Here is an 18,510-nt window from a genome sequence, read left to right on the forward strand (position 1 = left end):
GCTTAACATCCCCCTCCAGGACGGTGGAGGCTAGGGATGCCCCCCCAGGACCGGCAGGGGCAGCTGCTTGTTGGCAGGGGATCGTTTGAGCCACATCCCCAGCCCTCCCTCTCAACTTCTTAAAAATGTTTTCTCATTGAGCTAGAATTGACGTACTATGCAATTTATCATTTTCAAATCTATAAGTCAGTGTCCTTAATACATTCCCAGTGGTGTGCCACCACCATCACTGATTCTGGAACATTCTTGCAGTCTTGAAAGGAAGCCTCATGAGGCTGGGGATGTGGCTCAAGCGATAGCGCGCTTGCCTGGCATGCGTGCGGCCGGGTTCGATCCTCAGCACCACATACCAACAAAGATGTTGTGTCCGCTGAAAACTAAGAAATAAATATTAAAACTCTCTCTCTCTCTCTCTCTCTCTCTCTCTTTAAAGAAAAGAAAGAAAGAAAGGAAGCCTCATATGCAGTCGCTGTCCCCTGCCTTCCCCCAGGCCCTGGCCACACACTCTGCTTTCCATCTTCTAGAATTTCCTGTCAATGGTCTCCTACAAACCTGTGGTCTCTGACCGGATTCTCGGATGGCTCCGGGTCATCCAGGTCATTGCCTCTCTCAGTCCTTCATTTCCTTCCTTCTCAGCCAGTGTCAAGAGCTGTCATTCTTCCAAGTTGCTTCTGAACCCCCAAGGCTATGAGGGAAGGCCAGCCATGTCCCGGCTGTCATCAGTTGTCCCTTGAAGCTCAACTGTTCCTGATTCCCAGCTTTCACAAGACACGGGGTTTTGCTGGTGGTAGAACCAGAGTCCTTGCTCTCCTGGCCACCCTGCCACTGGCCGCCTCCAAGAAACTGTCACAGAGTGGTGGGTGGGCCTCGCTACTTGAGGAGCCCCCAGACCTCCCGACCCTTCCCACTCGCCTCTCCTCTAAGACTCTCTCCCTTCCCCTCCCTCTCTAGGACTCCCCCATAATTCCTTTGGCAGCTTTAGATTTTTAGTAATGACCCGGCTCATTCTCAGGCTGGACCACCAAAACCTTTTAGGTGAGCTGGGCATGGGCCCGTACTCCTGGCTACTGGGGAGGCTGAGGCAGGAGGATCACAAGTTTGAGGCCAGCCTCAGCAACTTTTTGAGACCCTATCTCAACATAAAATGAGAAGGGCAGGGGACAGAACACTTCTCAGTGGCAGAACACTTGTCTAGCATGCACAAGGCCCTGGGTTCAATTTCTTTGTCCTGAAAAAAAAAATTTTTAAATTAAATTTTAAATTATTTTAAGCAAGGAGGTACACAGCCTGTGAAATTGCTAATAATAAATAAACAGACAAATAAAACTTTTATTTCGGTAGATTATCCTGCTGCCTGCCAGAGTTTGCTGGTGAAACCTGATCCTTTGTCTTTCCTCGTGGGCCCTGGGCATTTCTGGAATGTGGGTGTTTACTGGACCCTGGAGGCCACAGATTTGCCAAATCCAAATCTCCAAGGATGGAAAGGACTGGATCCACGGGAGGGAATACAGCCCACCAGCTGGGGCTATAGAGGACCCTCCACTCAGGCCAAAGGGCCCTTACCAAATGGGTACCCTGCTCCTCTGGCACCAAGCCCTTCCCAGTTTCCAAATGATCTGGGAAGCTGAGATGCTATGTCACAATTTTTAATGCCAATGAACGATTAGTATTTTGAATATAAAACACTGCATAAAGAAAAAAAAATACCTGCAGGATCGACCCAGCCCGGGGCTTCCTGTTCACAATTTCTGATTTAAGCAGTATATTCAATGTCAAGGTGTCAGGGACCTTATATCGTACAAATGTCACAAGCCCTCTAGGGAAAATGGTCATGCAGACCCTGAAGACAGATCCACCCTAATCAGGAAGGGCCTCACTTTCTCCTCTCTGGAGAAGAACTGCCGTCCTCACTGTTGATTATGTGAGCGCAAGTTGCAGGGGGTCGTGGTGAGGAGGAGGGTGGGACCAGGGAGGACATGGGGAGGAACACCTGCACATGGTGAGGACCTAGCTGTACATAGACTGCAGGGCCCTGCAGGTGCCCTGGACTGGAGGAGCCACGTCCTCTTCCTCCAGGGTGGGCACACATCAGAAGCCAGCGAAGCCCCCTAGGATCTGCCCCCAGACCACCCCTGCCTTCTCCACACGTCCGTGGAATGCCAAGGAGGTCGGGGGCAGGAACAGACCAGTCACAACAACAACACACAATGAGAAATTCCCCCAGGTCCATAAGTTAACCAAGCAAATCTGGCAAAACCTAGACAAGAAGAATACGAAGCATGAGCAGCAGAAGATGTTTCGTGACTTGGTTGTGTGGGTGCACTCTCCTGTACAGGGTCTGTTTGGGGTTGTTAAAATCATATCCTCCGCGGTTGGGAGAATAGAGAGCTGTTGGTCACAGGGCACAAAGTTTCACTTAGAAGAGAAGGAAATATTTTGAGATCTATTGCGTAGCATAGTGACTATGGCCTGTTTGATTTGGGGTTTTTTTATTTTTTTGGTTTTGGTATTGGGACTTGAACCCAGGGGCCCTGTACTACTTAGCTACATCCCCAGTCCTTTTTATTTTTTTATTTCAAAACAGGGTCTCTAAGTTGCCCAGGCTGGTCTCAGACTTGCAATCCTCCTGCCTCAGCCTCCCAAGTTTCTGAGATTACAGGCACATGCCACAGAATCTGGCTGTGATTATAGTCAATAATAATGTATTGCATATTTCAAAATTACTAACAGCATAAGTTTCACCACAAAAAAAAATAAGCATTTGAGTGGATGGACATGTTAATTAGCTTGATCATTTCACATTGTGTATGTATGTTTATATTTATCTCATAACATCTCTTTGTACCCCATGAATATATATGACTATCATCTGTCAATTTATAATTTAAAAAAAAAAAAAACTTTTTAGAGCCAGGCATGATAATGCAGGCCTGTGCTCCTAGTAACTTAGGAAGCTGAGGAAGATGGATCTCAAGTTCAAGGTCAGCCCGGGCAACTTAGGGAGTCTCTGTCTCAAAATAAAATAAAAAGGGTTGGGGATGTAGCTCCGTGGTACGGTGTTTGCCTAGTACAGGTGAGACCCTGGGCTCAATCCCAGTAGCAAAAAAATAATTTCTCAAAAATAATCAAAGAAGCATTGTTTGACTTCACCACTCCACCTGGGGCCATGGGGTCTTCAAAGTCCTCCTTTCCTGGGTTGAGGCAGACACTGTTCTCTTTAGGGAACAGGAAATGCATCCTTTGGTCGGGAAAAGCCTCTCCACTGGGACAAGCCCTCGTCCCCGGAGACTTTCCAGACTGTGGCTCATGGGCCGGAACAAATCTCCCTCGAATGAGGACCGTGCCTCTGTTCTGTCCTTCTCTGCCACAGACTGCCTGTGATGTGACTCTCCCCAGCTCGTTCCTGCACCCTCCTCCCAGGCCAGGTGATGACGCACCATCCTCAGGCTTTGCTGAACCCTGACCCACGGCCTCCACGTGCGACCTAAGTAGTGCACACGAAAAGACGGTCCAGGGTGGAAAGTGGGGGACAGCCGAAAGACTAGCCCAGGAGGTCTCCGGATCCAGAGCCAGCTATGAGGTCACCTGTTTTATTGTGGCCCAGGAAACGAGCCTGGGTTCTGTGGGTTCCTGGCCGTGAGCACATGGCGAGGATTTGAAGCAGCAGATAATTTTGCAAGGTCAAAGCTTTCCCTCAGCAGCTCCAGAGGTTGTCCTCCACAAGGAGGAGCGTCCCTGGGAGTCAAAGGATGTGGGAGTGAGGAGAGGCCTCCGGAGGGGGAGGAGCACCGTCAAGGAGCACTCCCATCTGCACCTGGTGTCAGAGGCACCACCCCAGACACCCCGCTTCCCCTGGGGCCCCAGCCTTTGTAGACCAGATGCCACTTTCTCTGACAACCCATTTCCCTTAGGCTTTCAGGAGCTTCCAGGGTACTTGCTTCTGGTCAACACCATGCAACAGTGACAAGGTCTGGGCAAGGGGACGGTCTTGGATTCTACAACCCATCCTGGAAATTCCCATTTTTTGCAATAGGCTTCAGCGCTCTGTCCAACCCCGGTACGTCCCCATAGTGGTCTCCAGGGCACGGGTGAGAAGCACTTAGAAGAAGCAGACAGGATCAGCCATCACAGAGCACCCAGCACTGGATGGGAGACGTCAGTGTGACCCCGATGGCCCAGGTCACACCCATAGCACTGACACCTGCTAACCTTGTCACTGGCTTCATCACGGTTTATCTTTTTAACTCCCCCCATGCCTTCATTCCTCAACTTTAAAACAGCACCTGCTCCACGGGGTGTTGAAAGAAGTCGATGGATTCTCACTAATATGTAGAACACGGCATAACAAAATGCTAGTCACTTATTCCCCAAGCCTCCAACTTTGCCTCCCCCTCTTTTGATACTGGGGATTTGATTTAATCCATGGGCGCTTAACCACTGAGCCACATCCCCAGCCCTTTTTATTTTTTATTTAGAGACAGGGCCTCTCTAACTTGAGACTGGCCTTGAACTTGGGTTCCTCCTGCTTCAGCCTCCAGTTGCCAGGGTTAGCTGGCATGTGTGCCACCATGCCGCCGGCCTTATTGCTTGCTCTGCCCTCTGCCTCCCCCCTTTGCTCACAGTAACTTCAGGTTGCTGCAGATAACTCAGCTTTCCTGACATGGCCTCCCCCGGGGTTCAGTCACATTGGATTGCAGGCCAAAGACAGAAAGGGCCTCTCTTAACAAAGCTGAGTTCTTCCTTCTGTGCGGGCCTTTTGTAAACTTTGGTAGAATCCACCTGGCATGAAATTCACCACCCCAGCCCTTTCTAAGTGCACTGTTCAGTGGTGTTGAGCACATTCCCTGTACGACCAGCACTACCACCCGTCTCCCGAACTCTCACCTTGCAAAAGTGAAGCTCTGCACCCATTAAGCATGTCCCTAGCTCCCAGCCCTGGCATCCACCTTTCTACTTTCTGTCTCAAGGAAGCTGACTACTCTACATTCTACCTGTATGTAAATGGAGGGATAGAGCCTCTGTCCTTCTGTGACCACCTTAATTCACTGATGATCATGTCCTCGGGGTTCATGTATACTGTAGCATGTGTCAGAATGCCATTTAGGTTTGTTTCTTTTGTGTTGGACTTTTACTGTAAAATGGCAAGAAGGTAAGTCCCCATTAGGTAAACATCTTGCCTGAGATGCAGCAATTTAATCAGTTCTCTCAGCACCATGTGTCATGCAGGAACCACCCACTTGCCAGTCAAGAGTAGAAGGTCTTCATCTTGCCTTGACTCAGCTAATTCTATATTTTCAGGCCAATAGCAATCCCCCATTCTTTTTTTGGTGTGGGGGGGGCAGGTTACTGGAAATTGAACTCAGGGCACTCGATCACTGAGTCACATCCCCAGCCCTATTTTGTATTTTATTTAGAGACAGGGTCTCACTGAGTTGCTTAGTGCCTCACTTTTGCTGAGGCTGGCTTTGAATCCGAGATTCTCCTGCCTCAGCCTCCTGAACTGCTGGGATTACAGGTGTGCACCACTGGGCCTGGGCCCCATTCTGTTTTTCTTTCTTTCTTTCTTTCTTTCTTTCTTTCTTTCTTTCTTTCTTTCTTTCTTTCTTTCTTTCTTTCTTTCATTGTAGATGGACACAATACCTTTATTTTATTTATTTATTTATTTTTATGTAGTGCTGAGGATCAAACCCAGGGCCTCACACAGACTAGGCAAGTGCTCTACATCTGAGCCACAGCCCCAGCCCTGGCCCCCGTCCTTGATGCCACCTTCTGTTCTTTGGATGCTTTCCAGAGTAAGCAACAGAAGCCCCGCCCACATTAGCTCAGAAGAATCATCTTGACTCCTGTAACTGAGGGTTCCTGGTGGAGAGCTGGAGAGGGAGGCTCGGCCTGCCCCAGCCAGATTCCAGCTCTCCTCAGGAGCACCAGCTCCCTCCACAGGCTGCCTGGTCCTCTGTGCTGGCTCCATTGTCAGGCTCCACCCAGTAGAGACAGGGTCTCCTACCTCACTGAGGCTGGCCTTGAACTTGCGATCCTCCTGTCTCAGCCTCTGCAGTTGCTAGAATTGCAGGCACACACCACTGCAGCCGGCTCACAAAATGTATTCAATATTCTACTGACAGCGGAAACACAATTATTGTACAGGTCTACTTTCCCAACATCATAAAGTCTCAAGTGGAAACATCCTCAGTAAGCAGTTATCTGTACACAGTGGGATAGTACAACTGGTTTTGAAAACAAGGCACCTGTGTATGTACGGACTGGGAACAATCCTCAAGATAAAATAAGTTAGAAGAAAAGAGGGCGCAGAAGCGTGTGTACTGCGTGTGCCCAGTTTGCTTCTACCAAGAGACATGTGCATGTGTGTTTGGTCATGTGCTCCTACAGGCTTGGAGACCTGGGGTGGAATGAAGGCTCATTTATTTTTGTTTTCTATTCTTCTAAATGTTTGACAGCGTACCTGTGCATTTTCATGAAATTAACTAACCAAAACGCACTTAAAAGCTACATTGAAAATATCTAGGTTAGAATTTCTGCCTCACAGAAGATGGAGAAGACCATTAGGTGCCCAGCATCTGTGACCTGGAAGAGATTTTGACGGGGGGCAAAGGGCCTGTGGTAGCAAGGCCCAGGGGTCCAGAGCTGTGTCTGCAGACCCAAAGAAGTCGCCCATCATGATTGTGTGGGACAAGAGACAACTTCCGTGGGAAACGGGAACTTGAGGATTTTTTTCCTTTTCTGGAAACAGAGAGGGCCAACTTCTGGGTGGGCCTGGATTGGGGTCCTTGAAGGACCTCAGAGCAGCTATAAACCCACTTAGATCCTTCTTGGCCTAGTCCCAAAGCTGTCTCAGAAGATCTTGATATCACTTGGCCATTAACACCACTCCCTGTTCGTTATTGACGGGAGGTGATTAATGTTTATGCCTAGCTATTGCATGGCAGAAACAGTCTGCAAATCCCTGAACTCCTTGGCACTGTGCTGGCTTCAGGATGGCACTGCTCCTGCAGGCTAAGCCATCATAGGTGCTGTTGGGTCTCAGGGCACCTGCCTACAACTTTACCCCGCTGGTTCAGCTCTGATCTGTCAACCAGGAACTTCAGGCCACCTTCTCAGATACCCCGTTCCCCAAAGTTTCATGAAAACCAAGCCGGCAGGGCTCAAAGATTCCTTCTTCCTTTGACAAATTTGTTCAGCAATTGCTGAGCATCAACTACCCACCATGCCCCTCGCTTGGCCCTGGGAATACAGAGGTGAAGGAAACCCCAGTTCCAACCATAGCTGGGTCTCCTGGTGGATTCTTCTTTCCTTTAAAAGTTCTTGACTGACACAAGGGCAGCTGCCCTGGGGACCCACTGTATGAATGAGAGGGAACCTATGGTTAGCATTTCCAAACCCTGCAGTCAAGAAAAGCTAGACCTTGCCAGGCATGGTGACATACGCCTGTCATCCCAGCAGCTCGGGAAGCTGAAGCAGGAGGATCACAAGTTCAAAGCCAGCCTCAGCAACTTAGTGAGGCCCTAAGCAACTTAGCATGATCCTCTCTCAAAATAAGGACTGGGGATGAGGCTCAGGGGTTAGGTGCTCCCTGGGTTCAATCTCTGGTATCAAAAGAGACGGAGAAGGAGAAGAAAAGCTAGTCCTCACCAAAAGATTGACTTTGGGATGAGAACAATGCCTTCAGTAATGATCCTGCCAGAAGCCACCGCCAATGCATTAGCCCTCTCCCTGGAGGGAAACAGGAACCCGCCAGTGACAGTAAACAACTCACATCAGGGAGGACAAACCCAAATCTAATAGGATGGGTTTTTCTAAGACAACAGAAATAAACACAGATTTTCTTATTATGAAACTAATACATAAATAGGTTGTCTTCATGTAAACACATAAATTTTAAAAATTCCTTTGCTTTAGAATTTAGAATGCTACTTAGGGGCTTCTGAGCACTTTTTAATATACGTAAATAAATACAAAAAAATTTTTACAAAAGTGGGATTATTCAATACACTCTGCAACTTCCTTCTCGCGTCATTTCAGGTAGCTCTGTCACATGTCTTACGTGGAATTTCACAGTAAGGAGTTACCCCAACAGGCATGACTTCATTATTCTCCTGTTGGAGGACATTTGAATTGTTTCTGATTTTCTCTGGTACCCAATGCTGTGGTGAACATCCTGGCACAACTTTTGTGCCCTTGTGGAAGTGTTTCTGTGGAAGAAATTGCTAGAAGTGAGAGGTTCTCTGAAATGTTCTCTGAAATGCTTGAACTTGATTTTGAGATGAAGAACTCTGTAGAAGCCAACCTTCTGCAGACCAAGAGGCGTAAATAATACAGGCGATCAATTATTCATGGTAGACTGCCTAAGGGCACACTTCTTGCCGCTGGGCTGCCTGCTCAGAAGTGTTCCTCTCACTGTTTTCTCATTAGAACAGGGAATCTGCAGAGAAAATCCGTGGCTTAGTGATCCCTGCCCCGACCAATAGGAACTTGTGAAGGCTTTTGATGGGAACATCAGGATTGATTACAGAAAGAACACACCTTTGACGGCCATGTGTGTGGACACTGTTGGTCTGAGCCAGAAGCTGGCAGTGGCTGTTCTGAGAGAACAGCGCCCCCAAGAGGCCTTCGGATGTCTGTACCTGTCCCCGCACAGACCAGGAGGGTCCAGCTTAGACAATAAGCTGTGGGTCAATTTCCCACTTGTTCTTAAACTCACCCAGCAAATATTTGCTGTTTAAACGTCTTAAATAATGGATGACACAATAAGCCTCTGGGTGAAGCTTAGTGATGAGTTCCTTGTTCTGCCACCAAAGGCTCAGATAGCGGATGGTGAGTTCGCAGGCTCCACTTCTCACTGTAGTCCCCGCATTCCTGAATCCCCAGAGATGCTTCTAAAGTGACAGGAACTGGCACAGTCGTTTGATAAGTGGTCAGGAGGTAAGAAGTAAAGCGTAAAGCACGAGTAGAGGTGGGACCGGCACAGGATGACTCAGGCCTGGATTTTTAAAGAAGTAACTCAAAAGCCAAATCAACATCCCTGCCTTTCAAGATTTCTCAGCTTTCAGCCTTTTGCTATTTCAGAACAGATACTTCTTTGTTATGGGGCTGTCCTGTGCACTGTAGGCTGCCGAACAGCATCTCTGGTGTCTACCCACTAGGTGCCTGTAGCAAACCGCACTCCCAGTTGCAACAACCAAAACTGTCTCTAGTCCTTAGCACCACATAATAATAAATAAATGAATAAACAAACAAATAAATAAATAGAAATGAAGATATTAAAAAAACAGTCTCTAGAACCATTGCCATATTGGAATGTTTGGAGATTGCAGAAGGTCTTGAGCTCTCCTGGAGGCCAAGCAGCTGCTGTGGGCTCTGCCTCCAATCCTAGGAACCATTTTGGAGCTTCAGTGATTATTAGGAGGCGTTTTCCCTCATTCAGGTCAGAAGCCTGGATTCCAATATCATGGGGCAGGGGGAGGAGCCAGCAGGAGAGGCGAGTGGCTGGGGAAGGAGCCCAGGCCAGGAGCATCACTGGAGCAGTGTGTGACAGTAGGCAACCCCAGCAGGAAACTGGAAGCCCCAGGCTGCCCTGCCCACGCAGATTAAGGGAGGGAGACCATGAACCCAGAAGAGAGGGCCAGGTTAGAGAATTGCAGCCATCTTCCTGCATTTCACAAACACTTTTGAGCATCTGCCCTTGGGGCTCATACTATAGTGGGAGGAGAGAGCAGGCAATAAACAGATCAGGTGGAAGGGGTTTTGGTCAGCTATTTTGCTGCTGTGATAAAGGACCAACCAGCACAAGTGTATGGGGAGGAAGAGATTATTTGAGGACTCACAGTTTAGTTTCAGAGATCTTAGTCCATAAAAGGCCAGCTCCACTCCTCAGGGCTGGAGGTGAGGCTGAACATCATGGCGGCAAAGTACAGCAGAGGAAAGAAGCTCACATGGTGATCAGCAAGCAGAGAGAGAGAGCCTCCACTCTCCAGATACAAAGTGTACCCCATAGCCATGCCCCCAATGAACCACTTCCTCCAGCCACACCCACCTGCCTCCAGTTACCGCTCAGTTCATCCCCATCAGGTGATTAATTTACTGATTAGGTTAAGGCTATAACCCAATCATTTCTTCTCCAGACTTTCTTGCATTGTCTCACAGGTGGGACACCTCCCATCCAAACTGTAACAGAAGGTAAACAGAAAAGGCAATGATTGTGGGGAGGTCGTTTTAGATGGGGAGGTCAGGTTCCATCACCTCTCTGGATGACTTTCAACCTGAAAGAGACCACCAAGCACCTGAGTGAGCTCTGGATCCCCTGAGTCTTACACAGTGCCTGGTACATAAACAGTCTTCGCACAGACTAGCACAAGCTCATTTCAGCATTAGCTGGGCTATTCATTTTCCATATGACCTTGAGCAAGTTCTCGTCCTACTCTAAGTACCAGTTTCCTCAGCTACCTTATGGAATCGTTTCAAGGTGAAATGAAATAATATACACTATTTTTTTAAGATAGAGGGGAGAGAGAGAGAGAGAGAGAGAGAGAGAGAGAGAGAGAGAGAGAGAGAGAGAGAGAGAGAGAATTTTTAATATTTATTTTTTAGTTCCCAGCGGACACAACATCTTTGTTTGTATGTGACGCTGAGGATCGAACCCGGGCCGCACGCATGCCAGGCGAGCGTACTACCGCTTGAGCCACATCCCCAGCCCAATAATATACACGTAATCCAAATATTGTGGGTTAAATGTAAGGGACTGCTATTGTTTGGGTCTGAAAAGTCCCTCAAAGGCCCATGTGTTAAAGGCTTGGTCCCCAGTGTGGGCACTATTGGGAGGTAGTGGGACCTTTAAGAGGTGGAGCCTAATGGGAGGAAGTTAGGTCATTGGGGATCTGCCCTTGAAGGAGATATTGGGACCTGGCTCTTCCCTGTCTTTCTCTTTGCTCTGCCATGAGGTGAGCAATTTTGCTCCACCCCACAGGCCCACCATGATGTTCTGCCTTACTCCCAAAAGCAATCCACGCAGCCAACCATGGACTGAAATCTCTGAAACCATGAATCAAAATAAACCCTTTCCTTTTTTTTTTTTTTTTTTTGTACTGGGCTTGAATCCACATGCACTATACCACTGAGTTACAACCCCAGCCCTTTAAATGTTTTTATTTTTCAGACAGGGTCTCAATAAGGTGCCTGGGCTGGCCTCAAAGTTACATCTTCCTGCCTTCTTGAGTCACTGGAACACTTTCCTCCTTTTCAGTTGATTGTCTCAGGTATTTTGCCATAGTGACAAAAAGCTGACTAAGCCGACTAACTGTGTGTAGGCTGCTACTTTCTTTCTTTTTTTTTTAATATTTATTTTTTAGTTCTCGGCGGACACAACATCTTTGTATGTGGTGCTGAGGATCGAACCTGGGCCGCACGCATGCCAGGCGAGCGCGCTACCGCTTGAGCCACATCCCCAGCCCAGGCTGCTACTTTCCAAATAGGCCCAGACATTAGTTAACATGTGACAGTGAAATATGAGCTTAATTTTTTTTCCTCATAAAAAGTCTATGATTCACTGGGTACATGGCCCACGCCTGTAATCCCAGCAGCTAGAAGCCTGAAACAGGAGGATTGTGAGTTCACAGCCAGCCTCAGCAACTTAGCTAGGCCCTAAGCAACTCAGTGAAGCCCTGTCTCTAAACAAAATATAAAAAACAGCTGGGGATGTGGCTCAGTAGTGGAGCACCCCTGGGTTCAATCCTCAGTACAAAAACAAAAACAAAAAAGTCTGTGATTCAATTAAGTATCCAAAATTGTAAGATAAGTACTGCCTTCTACAAACTAAAACTATTTTCATCCATGTGCTGTGGTGCATGCCTGTAATCCAAGTGATTCCAGAGACTCCGGGAGGAGGCTTAAAAGTTTGAGGCCAGCCTCAGCAATTTAGCAAGACCCTGTTTCAAAATAAATTTTAAAGGAGGAGGGGAGGCCACACTGGAGATAGAACTTCTGATAGGGTGCCCCTGGGTTCAACCCACAGCACTGAAAAAAAATTTTTTTTTCCATTTTGAATTGGGCAAGAATATAGCCTTTAATTATTTTATTTTCCCTGGTTTCGCCTTGAAACAATCTTCATCCATTTGGCCAAAGGCGCCTAGACTCTGGAGTCATGGACAGATGCCAAGAAATTTGTGCAAAGCAGGTTTACGGAGCAGAATGAATTCAGTTAGGCTTCCAAACACCAGCAGAGCCATCATGATGGTGGTGGTGGTGATGATGATGATGATGATATTTTAATTATTACTCAGGGCATTCTGCTTTTGCCTTTGGGTGGCCTGGCTCCTGCTGCCCGGGGTGGGGCCACCTTGGCAGTGACCTTGAGCCCCGGGGACCCCCACCCTGCCAGGGAGTGTCCTCTGTCCCTCTAAAATTGGCCCTCTGAGGGTGAAACAGGTTCCAATCCCAGGAATCGCCACTTCTCTGCCACAGCTCTGGGCACCCCGGGGAACTGGCCCGGGGTCCCCAGGTCCCCGAGAGAGCCCGAGGAGGGCCTGGGGTCGGGGTATGCCCCGAGCAGCTGGCAGGCGCTGTGTTGGAGGGCTGAGCGGTGGGTCTCGTGCCCTCGAGGGACCTGGCCACCCCGCCGGGCCGAGCGGTCCCAGTGGCGCGCAGCTTTCCCTTTGCACACGGTCGCCCTCTAGTGACAACGAGGACCACGACTGCGTTCTGACGGGAAGACTTGCGGCGCTCTGCCTTGGAAACTTATGGCTTGTGAGGGAAAGACCTGGGATGGGGATGTGCCTGGCTCTAGACCCTGAGTGGGACATGATTGGTGGCCGTGCGCTGCTGGGTCACTCACCGCCGGGTCGGCTCCCAGAGCAAGGCTGGTCAGGTCCAAATACTGGAGTGGAGCGTGGCAGGGACTGCGCCCTGGGACTGTCACGCTCAACAGAGCGCCATCCGGCAGTAGTTCTGAGGACATTTCCTATCTGTTGAGAGATTGGGGCGACAGGGGTCCCAGAGGGACTCCACCAGTGACTGAAGGTCCTGCTCCTGCCCTCAGGTTTGCACTGCTGTTCCAGACTGGGGCCAGGGAGGGCAGAACTCATTGCCCCTGGAACTGGTCCCCACAGCTGCCTCACCCCGAGGGCTCCCTCTTCTCCCAGGCACACCCCCACCCCCAAGGAGGAATGGCACCCTGCACTCAGCAAATATGCAGGCAGGGACCAGGGTGGCTCCTTCCTCAGAAGCACCCTCCTTGATTTTTACTAGGGATTTTCTGGCTTTCAGGAGGGAAAGCATCGGACCCCCTGAAGGGAAGAGTGTCTTCCCACAGACTCTACATTTTCGAAGGACAATGACCTCCTTTCTTCCCTGGGCTCCTATACAAGGAGAGAGAGAATGAACTTGTCTCTACGCCCCATGGAGAGCTCTGGCTTGAGTGCTGGGATGCCGTGGACCTAGAACTCGGGGTCCATTAGCACGTCTTATCCACAGTTTGGGGTCTTGGGTGCCATTCTTGGGCCATAGAACCAATCCCCCATCCATGTGGAGTAGGCACCTTAATAGAAGCAGGTGCAATCTGGGGACCGAGGAGACACCTGGGGCTGCCACGGGTATCTGCACAAGTTGCCCACTGCATAATGGCTCCTGACCCGGGATGTGGAATTCAGCGCTCACCTGACCACCAAGCCGGGCCTCCTGGCAGGAGCTGCGCCTGCTGGGAGTAAGGGGTGCCATTCTCTCATCCACCTGCTCTCCTTAAGCAGTACAAGCCCTGCAGGTGTGGCTGCCTCTGGGGGTTCCCTTTTTCTAATTTTCATCTGCAGCCCCTGGGCGTATAGTGTGCTCCTGGAACAGGCTTCTGAATGGAGCCGCAGCTCAGGATTCACTGGCCTCTGTTCTACCTCAGGGAGAATAGAGGTGTTCAGTCTACTAGCTCGAGGGGCAAGCCTTGTCCAGAGTTTTTGGTTTCCATCAGGGACACTGCTGGGGAATAATGTCAATATTCTTGCAGAAGCCTGGTATCGATTGTAAAAGTTTTCAGACAGTCACTGTGTATTTGCCACCCTCCCGCCATCACTAGCCTGGTTTCTCAAGGCCAAGTTTGAACAGCCAGGCTTGTTTCTCTTGCTTGAAAAATACTTGAGCTACGCACGCCCACCTCTGGAGTGGAAGGTCATTACAGTCCCAGTCGACAAAGATTAAGGTGGGAGGCAAACGTAGGCATAAGGGTTCTCCATCTGGTCTGCATAGTTTAGTGTATTTGGATGCTCTAACTGGGACGGTGATATGTTTCCTATCAGAGGACAATATAAGTCCATTTACTTCCCCCCAGGCAACCGCAGTAAGTACCACAAACTAAGGGGCTCAAACAGTGGAGCCTCATTGTCTCACAGTTCTGGAGGCTGGAAGTCTGAGGTCAAGGTGTTGGCTAGGTTGTTTCTTCTGAGAACCATGAGGGAGAATGTTCCAGCAGCTTCTGGTGACATCTGGCAATCTCTGCTCTTTGTTGGTTTATAGATGCATACTCCCAATATCTGCCATCATCTTCACCTGCATTCTTGTATGTGTCTGTGCCTAAATGTCCCCTTTACATAAGGGCCCAGTTATGTTAGAGTCTCACCTTACCCTAATAACCTCACCTCAGCTAATTACAACTGCATCAATCTGATTTTCAAACAAGGTCACGTTCTGAGGTACTGGGAGTTAGGGCTTCAACACTGCATTTGAGATGGGCAAAGACACAATTTAACTCGTTGTTCTTTCTTTATTTTGTTTTGTTTTGTTTTTTAATGGTACTGGGGATTAAACCCAGGAGTACTTCACCACTGAGCCACATCCCCAGCCCTTTTTATTTTTATTGTCTCACTAACCTGAAACTGACCTTGAATTTGACATTATCTTGCCTCAGCCTCCTGAGTTGCATGTATTACAAGTGTGTGCCACAGAGCCCAACTAAAAAACAATTTAATTCCTTTTTTTTTTTTTTTTTTTTTTGGTACCAGGATTGAACCCAGGGGTGCTTAACCACTGAGCCACATCCCCAGCCCTTTTTTGTATTTTATTTAGAGACAGGGTCTCACTGAGTTGCTTAGGGCCTTGCTAGGTTGTTGAGGCTGGCTTTGAATTTGCAATCCTCCTGCCTCAGCCTCCTGCGCCACTGGGATCACAGGTGTGCGCCACCATGCCCAGCACAATTTAATTCTCAATAGTAAGATAGCCAGATAAGATGGCACTAAAACCCTCATCATCTACCTATTGCCATGGTGACTGGAGCAGTTAGAGGAAAATGTTCAACTTGTCAAACCTACAAGAAACTTTCCCTTATGTGTCACATTTGGAATTATGATCATGTCTGACCCCCAGGCAATCAGTAAAATCTCTAAGACAGATGAACAGTCAGACAATCCCTTGCCAGTGTGTCCCAGACCACAGAGGGGAGAGGTTCCAATATCACAACAGACCCTGAGTTACCTAACTGGCAAGAGAAACGCAGGTCCATAGAAGGCTGGCAGACCCGGGCAGCATGTCAGAACCCTATGGAGGGGGTCCCTCTGGCTTTTGAAATAAGCTTGATCGATCATCATTATGAAGCTGTCTTTAAAGTGAACGATCACTTCGACGTCCCTCTTAGTCCATGTGTCTTGCTTGCAGAAATGCCATCATCCTGGCTCAAAATCCCAGGATTTAATTCTCCAGCTCCAGCCTGGCACACCTGCTGTCTGAGTCAAGGTGTTCAAATCTGGTCACAGATAAAAGTCATCCATAATTTCAGTTTGGGGCTCTGATGAGACAGGTGGAAAATAACCTCCAAGGGCCTGTGAAAGCTTCCCGGGTAAAAATGCAACAGAACCCCCGAGCCTGCTGGTTAGAGCCTCTGCCCGTGAGCTGGGGGCCTTGTACTGCTGTTCACGGGGATGCCTCAGGGAACTGGGGACCCCTAAACTGAAAAAGCTGGGAAGTGTGTGTTTGGGTTACTAGAGTGTTCTCAATTTTCACTGATATCTCAAAGGGATCTATAAGTGAACCAGTAGTAAGATTGGTTCTTACTTAAGGAATTGTTACCTTAAACTCTCATTCCCAACAAGCCTTTATGGTAAAATGATAAACTCAATGCCCCCTAAAATATAGAGAGCTTATCGTATAACTGGAATTATTAATAATAAGAGCGAAACTTTTAAACTTGACACTGGTTAATCTCCCAAACTGGGCCTTGAAATTCCAGTCAAGGTCTTGTATGTGGGTCAGAAATTTGGCTCCTGTGATCCCAGAATGGCATATGATGTGGTCTCCCTGGGGCTTTGAGTCTCTAGTGGGTTCCCATTAATAAAAACGTCTACTTCCTTGTGGAGAAGGATGGATGTAGATGGATTCCATGGACTTGGTCCCAAGACTGTTAGGGCTGGTAGACTCATCCATCAGATTTTTCCCTCAACAGAGAATTTTGTTCACTTCAGCCAGAGGAGGGTAAGGGCCGACAACTTCCACTTGGCTGACAGAGTCACAGTGTTAATAACCAGGGCATCACACACACACTTTCTCTCTCTCTCTCTCTCTCTCTCTCTCTCTCTCTCTCTCTCTCTCTCTCTCTCTCTCATTTTCCCCGTTGTCCACCACTCCACCGTTAAAATATCTCTGCCTACTTCGAATGCAGCAAAGGAGAACTTTGCATGCTGAAAAACTAAACAGGTATCTGGAGCATGTGTGGCAACATAATCTGGGCAACATTCAAGGAACAATATCTCCAGTAGAAAAAAAGTTATCAGTCTACATTATAAAAACAGCAGCCAGACTTTGATATTTATAGAAATAAACTAGGAAATGTTATCAAACAGTTCCATTCTGTTCATCTGTTGCAGGGCTGGGGATCGAACCCAAGGCCTTGTGCACCCCAGGCAGGTACTTCACCGCTGAGCTCCTTCCCAACCCCTAGTGTAAACTATTTCTTTCTTTCTTTTTTCTTTTTTGTATCTGTTGATAGACCTTTATTTTATTTATTTATACGCAGTGCTGAGAATCAAACCCAGCGCTTCACACATACCAGGCATGTGTGCTACCCCTGAGCCCCAGCCCCAGCCCTGGACTATTTCTTAATAGATTTCCTTCAGGCCACCCCAGACCTGGCCAATCTGCTGGGGGGTATGTTCTCCGGGCAGCCACCAGGGGCTCCCCACAACCCTCGCCAGGACTCCAGGGCCAGGCTTTGCTTCTTCAGGCGCACCAAGAGCTTCTAGCAGCACCTTGGTGGACGAGTAGGAGTCGGCTTTCGAGGCTCGCTTTGCTTCTCTCCTGAGTGAGTCAGGATTATGTCAATGACACGGATCACGAAGAAATTCGAACAGGTGTTGATCAGTGTATCCATAAGTTTCTGAATATTCCAAGTTAGACAGAATGTTTTTTTTTCTACCAAAAAAAAAAAAAAAAAAAAGATTGCAGTTATCTGTCCAGAAACCAGAGCAAGTTATCTGAGAGGATGTCTCAGAACTAAGGCAGGAGTTGCGGAGGAGAGATGCGCTGGTGCAGAAGCACTTGACTCGGCCCAGGCATCGGCAGCAGGTGCTGGAGGACATCAGTGTGCAGCACAAAAAGCAGCCGAAGTCCCCCTGTTATGCTCCAATTCGGGACCCCCAAAAGACCACCAGAGACCCAAGATCGATGTGAGCAGCAAAGAGGTGTTTATTGCGAGCTAGCTCTGTCCTCCGCACACACACACACAGCAACTGGTGACACTGAGAGGCCCCGAGCCCAGGGTTTGCAGCAGTTTTATACATTCTTTGGAGAAGGTAGGGACCCCCACATACATCATAGCATCTCTTAGCAAATCATCACACACTGCGGGAAAATCAAATAACAACTCTAAAACATGATTAGCACATTCACTGGCAGGAACAAGTTGGGTAGGGGTGATTGGTTACTACAAGAGGGGGATTTGTTTGAACTGATTGGTTTAAACCAAGAGGGGTGTACGTGCTGAACTACATGGTTTCCCAACACGTTATCAACCACCATAAACTACTGGGAGGGATTTCCGGTTGGTGTGTGGTGTGTCCCGGGAGAAGGCTGCGTGCGTGGCGTTCGCGGGAGTGCTCGGTTATTTTGTGCCCAGCCAGACTGCGACACCATAGCAGTACAGAGTGCAGATAGTCTGTAAATATAAATCAGAAAAAAGTGTTCAAGTATGCAGGTTAGCATAGTAACATCTCAGTAGATCCTTGAGTTGATGCTGCCTTTGGTTTGGGTGAGTGGATGTGTTGTGCGGTGTTTGCTGTCTTGAGGGAGAGGTATTGGGAGCACGACATGCAGGAAGCCTCGCAGTAATGAACCAGTGTGAGTGACAGCAGACCAGTCTCCCTAGCGTGACAGCTGGGACATAAGTGATGGACAAGGGGTCAAAGCTTGATCTGATTCTTTTTCTTTTGAGTTTTGTTTTGTTTGCTTGTGTTTTTGTTTGACTTTTTGGAGAAAAGGCAGTTAACATGAAAGAAGATTCTTGCTCAATGGATTTGATTCTAGGAGCCTAGAGCC

General features: G+C 48.4%; 1 protein-coding gene and 1 pseudogene across 4 annotated transcripts in view; both read left to right on the forward strand.

The window, feature by feature from the left end:
• The window catches only part of Hipk2 (homeodomain interacting protein kinase 2), a 249,298-nt gene that overhangs the window by 216,002 nt on the left and 14,786 nt on the right, over positions 1-18,510 (forward strand). For 2 of the 4 annotated variants that reach the window (XM_077795929.1, XM_077795931.1), the window contains one exon: positions 434-1,222. The exons of the other annotated variants lie outside the window; for them this stretch is intronic. In XM_077795929.1, the coding sequence (XP_077652055.1) occupies positions 434-565 (132 nt within the window). In that variant the 3' untranslated portion in view covers positions 566-1,222. Of the gene's footprint in view, positions 1-433; positions 1,223-18,510 lie in introns of those variants that run through there. 4 annotated transcript variants of the gene reach the window in all.
• On the forward strand, positions 8,550-17,646 carry LOC144253580 (mediator of RNA polymerase II transcription subunit 28 pseudogene; annotated as a pseudogene).

This window comes from Urocitellus parryii, chromosome 3 (assembly GCF_045843805.1).
Source record: "Urocitellus parryii isolate mUroPar1 chromosome 3, mUroPar1.hap1, whole genome shotgun sequence".
NCBI lineage: Eukaryota > Metazoa > Chordata > Mammalia > Rodentia > Sciuridae > Urocitellus > Urocitellus parryii.